The sequence below is a fragment of the Mustela nigripes genome, chromosome 13, assembly GCF_022355385.1.
Source record: "Mustela nigripes isolate SB6536 chromosome 13, MUSNIG.SB6536, whole genome shotgun sequence".
In the NCBI taxonomy this organism is placed as follows: domain Eukaryota; kingdom Metazoa; phylum Chordata; class Mammalia; order Carnivora; family Mustelidae; genus Mustela; species Mustela nigripes.
In genome coordinates, this window is record NC_081569.1 from 144821448 (window position 1) to 144828549 (window position 7102).

The 7102-nt window shown below is 43.4% G+C and overlaps 1 gene segment (V, D, J or C); it reads left to right on the forward strand.

Moving 5' to 3' along the window:
* Positions 1–4905: 4905 nt before the first annotated feature.
* Positions 4906–5601, forward strand: LOC131999474 (immunoglobulin heavy variable 3-23-like). The segment is given in 2 exon segments: positions 4906–5022; positions 5126–5601. Coding segments are annotated over 2 exon segments (522 nt in total).
* Positions 5602–7102: the final 1501 nt, after the last annotated feature.

The window sequence follows — 7102 nt, forward strand, 5'->3', positions numbered from 1 at the left end:
TCTATGGTCAACTAATCTTCGACAAAGCAGGAAAGAATGTCCAATGGAAAAAAGACAGCCTTTTCAATAAATGGTGTTGGGAAAATTGGACAGCCACATGCAGAAAAATGAAATTGGACCATTTCCTTACACCACACACAAAAATAGACTCAAAATGGATGAAGGACCTCAATATGCGAAAGGAATCCATCAAAATCCTTGAGGAGAACACGGGCAGCAACCTCTTCGACCTCTGCCGCAGCAACATATTCCTAGGAACAACGCAAAAGGCAAGGGAAGCAAGGGAAAAAATGAACTACTGGGATTTCATCAAGATCAAAAGCTTTTGCACAGCAAAGGAAACAGTTAACAAAATCAAAAGACAACTGATAGAATGGGAGAAGATATTTGCAAACGACATATCAGATAAAGGACTAGTGTCCAGAATCTATAAAGAACTTAGCAAACTCAACACCCAAAGAACAAATAATCCAATCAAGAAATGGGCAGAAGACATGAACAGACATTTCTGCAAAGAAGACATCCCGATGGCGAACAGACACATGAAAAAGTGCTCCATATCACTCGGCATCAGGGAAATACAAATCAAAACCACAATGAGATATCACCTCACACCAGTCAGAATGGCTAAAATCAACAAGTCAGGAAATGACAGATGCTGGCGAGGATGCGGAGAAAGGGGAACCCTCCTACACTGTTGGTGGGGATGCAAGCTGGTGCAGCCACTCTGGAAAACAGCATGGAGGTTCCTCAAAATGTTGAAAATAGAACTGCCCTATGACCCAGCAATTGCACTATTGGGTATTTACCCTAAAGATACAAATGTAGTAATCCAAAGGGACACATGCACCCTAATGTTTATAGCAGCAATGTCCACAATAGCCAAACTATGGAAAGAACCTAGATGTCCATCAACAGATGAATGGATCAAGAAGATGTGGTGTTTATATACACAATGGAATACTATGCAGCCATCAAAAGAAATGAAATCTTGCCATTTGCAACAACATGGATGGAACTAGAGCGTATCATGCTTAGCGAAATAAGTCAAGCAGAGAAAGACAACTATCATATGATCTCCCTGATATGAGGAAGTGGTGATACAACATGGAGGCTTAAGTGGGTAGAAGAAGAATAAATGAAACAAGATGGTATTGGGAGGGAGACAAACCATAAGTGACTCTTAATCTCACAAAACAAACTGAGGGTTGCCAGGGGGAGGGGGTTTGGGAGAAGGGGGTGGGATTATGGACATTGGGGAGGGTATGTGATTTGGTGAGTGCTGTGAAGTGTGTAAACCTGGTGATTCACAGACCTGTACCCCTGGGGATAAAAATATATGTTTATAAAAAATAAAAAATTAAAAAAAAAAAGAATAAGAAAAAAAAAAAGGAATGAACTATACTAAACTAAACTAAAATAAAAAACAAGAAATTTAAAAAATAGAAATGCAAAAGGAAAACACTGGTGTATGTATCAAAATATTCAGGTTAGAAGGTTATTATGAAATTTTATGTACTGGACATCTCACTGTGATGGTAAATAGGTTAAAAATTATCTATATAAAATAATGAGCCAGAATAATGGGAACAAATTAATAATAAAAATTGTCCTATGAAGTAGTGGTGGTTGTTCTCTGTTGTCATTTTTTTTTTTCCTTTCCTGTTTGGTTTTCTGGGGGAGGGGCTTGCCAGGTGGGTTTTCAGTCAGTGATGTTCTCTGAGTTACGTCCTCCTGCCCCGTCAAGGGGGTGGGCTCTGAGGAAACTGTTTTTTTCAGGTTTTTGTTCTCTGGAGGTTTTTATATTTGTTCACTTTTGTTTTTCTCTCTTGCCTTGACCACTTTTGATGGCTTTTGTAGGTTTAGAGGAAAGCAAACTGCACCCTGACCTCCCTCTCAGAGAGAAGCCTTAGTCCAGCTACAGAGCCCAAATAAATCCCCCTTGGAGGCTGGAAGAGCAGGTTCCCAGTTGTGGTCCCTGGGGACTCAGGTTTTTTGCTTGTACCCAAAACCAAGGCAGCAGCAGCTGTCTGGCCAGCTACAGACTGCCAGAGAGGTTCCAAGCAGAGATCACACACTGAGATTTTCCCACTGGCGCAGGCTGGGAGTGCCTGGTCTTTTCTGGTCCTAGAGCACCAGGCTGGCGCCTATGAGCACCTCTCTCAGGGAAGGGCACAGGGCGCAACTCGGACTCTGATGGCACTGCAGGGCACTCGCGTGGGGATTGTAAAAATGCTGTGCTTCTGTTGGCTGGAGAGGCTCCCATCCCCTCATGGGAGCCAGGCCCCACGTGCTCTCTGAGGAGCAGGTGGTTCAGGGACCAAGACCTGGTTTCTCTGCCACACTCTCTCTGTGTCTGTGCCAGGAGTGGCTGTCCTGTGTCTGAGGACTTAAGCTCCTGTTCTTAACACCCCGATTCCCACAATTTCCCCCTGGCGATCCTTTGCTCTTTTTGAGTGCTTTCTACCAGACTCCCCAGTTAATGCTGGTACCCAGATGCAGGGCACTCTCTTAGTGGGATATTACTTTCCAGTGGGTCGCCTCTGGTGGCCCCCTCCCCCTTTTGTTTATCTTCTGATATCAGTCCAACTTTCCCACTCCGCTTTACCTGCCAACTGGTATCTTCTGCTCCAGTAGAGATCCACATGTGTATAATTCTGATGTCAGGCTGATTTCGCGGATGATTGGAGTTCTTTGGAAGGTAATCAGCTCACTTTAGGGTACAGGTTGAAAGGGTGCCTCCTCCTACTTCCCTGCCATCTTGTTTACCCCCCCCCCCCAAGGATTCTGATGGAGTCCTGTCTCACACTGAGGTCTTTTATCCATTTTCAGTTGATCTTTGTGTACAGTGTAAGAGAATGGTCGAGTTTCATTTTTCTACATATACCTGTCCAGTTTTCCCAACACCATTTATTGAAGAGACTGTCTTTTTTCCACTGTATATTTTTTCCTGTTTTGTCAAAGATTATTTGCCCATAGAGTTGAGGGTCCATATCTGGGCTCCTTACTCTGTTCCACTGGTCTATGTGTCTGCTTTTATGCCAGTACCATGCTGTCATGGTGATCACAGCTTTGTAGTAAAGCTTGAAATCAAGTAACGTGATGCCCCCTGTTTTATTTTTGTTTTTCAACATTTCCTCAGCGATTCGGGGTTTCTTCTGATTCCATACAAATTTTTGGATTATTTGCTCCAGGTCTTTAAAAAATAACGGTGGAATTTTGATCATAATGATATTAAAAGTATAGATTTCTCTAGGCAGTATAAACATTTTAACAATGCTTATTCTTCCGATCCAAGAGCATGGAATGGTCTTCCATCTTTTTGTATCTTCTTGAATTTCTTTCATGAGTGTTCTGTGTTCCTTGAGTACAGAAAATATGTTCATCATCACTAGCCACCAGAAAGATTCAAATTAAAACCACATTGAGATATCACCTTACACCAGTTAGAATGGACAAAATTAGCAAGACAGGAAACAACATGTGTTGGAGAAGATGTGGAGAAAGGGGAACCCTCTTCCATTGTTGGTGGTAATGCAAGTTGGTGCAGCCACTGGGGAACAGTGGATATTCCTCAAGAAATTAAGAATAGAGCTTCTTATGACCCTGCAATTGCACTACTGAGTATTTACCCCAAAGATACAGACGTAGAGAAAATAAGGGCCATCTGTACCCCAATATTTTAGCAACCATGGCCACAGTCGCCAAACTGTGGAAAGAACCAAGATGCCCTACAACAGACAAATGGATAAGGAAGATGTGGTCCATATACACTATGGAGTATTATGCCTCCATCAGAAAGGATGAATACCCAGCTTTTGTAGCAACATGGATGGAACTGAAAGAGATTATGCTGAGTGAAATAAGTCAAGCCGAGAGAGTCAATTATCATATGATTTCACTTATTTATGGATTATAACAAATAGCATAGAGGACAAGGAGAGATGGAGAGGAGAAGGGAGTTGAAGAAAATTGGAGGGGAGGTGTACCATGAGAGACTATGGACTCTGAAAAACAATCTGAGGGTTTTGAAGGGGCGGGGGGTGTGAGGTTGGGGGAACCAGGTGGTCGGTATTGGAGAGGGCATGGATTGCATGGAGCACTGGGTGTGGTGCAAAAACAATGAATACGGTTAAAATGAAAATTTTTTAAAAAATTTAAAAAACAATGAATACTGTTACACTGAAAATAAAATTTCTTTTAAAAGAGAAATGGATTAAAAATGCAAAAAAAGAAGAAGAAGAAGATGTGATCCATATATACAATGGAATATTACTCATCCATCATAAAGGATGAATACTGAGTTTTTGATTCAACATGGATAGAACTGGAGGAGCTTATGCTGAGTGAAATAAGTCAAACATAGAAAACCAATTGTCATACGATTTCACTTATTTGTGCAACATAAGGAATAGTGCGGAGAACATTAGCAGAAGGAAGGGGTGAAGGGGAGAAATCAAAGTGACAGATGAACCATAAGAGACTACAGACTCCAGGAAATGAACTGAGGTTTTTAGAATGGAGGAGGCTAGTGGGATGTATGAGCCTGGTGATGGGTATTAAGGAAGGCACAGGTTGCAAAGTGCACTGGTTATTATACACAAATAATGAATCATGGCACGACATCAAAAACTAATGATGTGCTGTATGGTGAGTAACATAACACAACAATTTTTAAAATGCTGTAATAGAAAAAAGAAGAAAAGACAATTCTGTTCATACATTAAAATATTACATACTGACACAATGCTGTCTAAACAAAGTGATCTACATACAATGGAATCTTTGTTTTTAACTTGTAAGGAATTGAACCTAAGTCTGGAGCTAAATATATACTCAGAGGACATGCAAATAGGGTCTGCCCACCACTGAATAAAACAGCCCAGCCCAGACCATACAGCTGGGAGAGGAGCCCCAGGCCTGGGATTTCCACGTGTCCACATTCACTGATCAGGACAGAACACAGAGAACTCACCATGGACTTTGTGCTTGGCTGGGTTTTCCTTGTTGTTCTTTTAAAAGGTAATTTATGGAGAACAAAAGAAATTGAGGATGTGAGTGGATATGAGTAAGTGAAACCACGGGTGTGTGACAGATTCCTGACTGGAATGTCTTGTGCCTACAGGTGTCGAGTGTGAGGTGCAGTTGGTGGAGTCTGGGGGAGACCTGGTGAAGCCTGGGGGGTCCCTGAGACTCTCCTGTGCAGCCTCTGGATTCACCTTCAGTAACTATGCCATGAGCTGGGTCCGCCAGGCTCCAGGGAAGGGGCTGCAGTGGGTCACAAGTATTAGCAATACTGGTAGTAACACATACTATGCAGACTCTGTGAAGGGCCGATTCACCATCTCCAGAGACAATGGCAAGAACATGCTGTATCTTCAGATGAATAGCCTGAAAGCCGAGGACACAGCCGTTTATTACTGTGTGAAGGACACAGTGAGGGTTCCTCAGTGTGAGCCCAGACACAAACGTCAAACTACAAGAGTATCAGACCAGCAGAGGGTGCACACTACTCATCAATTCTGTCTTCACTCCCAGGAGCAGGTGCAGATGGAAGCTATGGCAGGTTTCCTGTCAGGGTCTGGGGTTTCCTCTCCATAGAGCAGTTTCCCCAAGGGAGCCTCCTTGACATTATTCTGTGCTTACCTATTCACTCTCTGACTTAGAAACTTAGTTGTAGCAGGAAGACAAATATACTAACATGCACAAAACACAGAGTCAAGTACATTATCTTCCTCTTGTCCTTAAATACCAATAAATTACAAATATCCTGATGCAGGTAACAAAACCTTTAAAGTAATCACAGTGGCACTAACTGTGGATCACAAAATCCTCCAGCAGAGCCAGAAGATATCACACACACACACACACACACACACACACACACACACAGAGTATAAAACCTCTATCACCATCATGTAATTTCTCTGCAGCAAAAGTGGTCCTAAGACAAAAATACACAGCATACAGGAAGACCTTAAGAAGCAAGAAAAATATCAAATAAACCACAAGCTTTACATCTAAAGGGGCTAGAAAAAAATCAACTGAAACCTGTATATAACAGAAGGTAGGAAATAGCAAGATTAGAGAAGAAATAAATTATACAGAAACTAGGAAACAACAGAAGAGATGAAAGAAACCAGGGTCTCATTCATTTTTTTATAAATCAATTAGCCAAGGGGGGAAGACAGGAAACTGGGGAAGTAGGAGGAGGCGCCGTTTCAAACTGTGACCTAAAGTGAGCTGATTACCTATCAAAGAACTCTGATAACCCATGAAATAAGCCTGAGATCAGAATTATACACATCTGGATTTCGACAGGGGAGGTAAAGCAGAGTAGGAACGGCGGACTGATATTGGAAGATAAACAAAAGGGGCAGGGAGCCACCAGAGGCGACTGATTGGAAACTAATACCTCAATACAAGAGTGCCCTGCGTCTGGGGACCAGCATTAACTTGCAGTCTGCTTGAAAGCAATCAAAAAGAGCAAAGGATCACGGGGGGAAATTGTGGGAATCGGGGCAGTAGGGACAGGGGCTTAAGTCCCCGGATCAAGGACAGCCACCCCTGGTGCTGAGCTAGAGAGAGTGTGGTAGAGAATCCAGGTCTTGGTCCCTGAGCCTTTATTGCGCCTGAGAACATGTGGGGTGTGGCTCTCCTGAGGGGCTAGGAGCCTGGCCAGACAGCAGAACGCCTCACCATGTGATCAGAGCCTGAGATGCACGAGCCCCACACGCTTTTCTGAGAGAGGTGCATGCAGGCACCAGCCTGGTGCTTTCAACCTGGAAAGACCAGGCACTCCCATCCCAGGCCAGTGGGAAAATCTTAGTGTGCGATCACTGCTTGGAACCTCTCGGGTGGCCTGCAGCAGCCCAGACAGCCACCGCTGCCATGGTTTTGGATACAAGCAGAAGATCCTGTGCCCCCAGGGACCATGACTCAGAACCTGCTCTGCCAGCAGCCTAGGGGCATCTTATGTGCTCTACAGCACCCACAGGGGAGCACACTGAGGCTTCTCTCTGAGAGGGAGGTAGGGGTGCAGTTGGCTTTTCTCTAAAAACCCCCCAAACCATCAAAAACTGTCAAGGCGAAAGAAAACAAA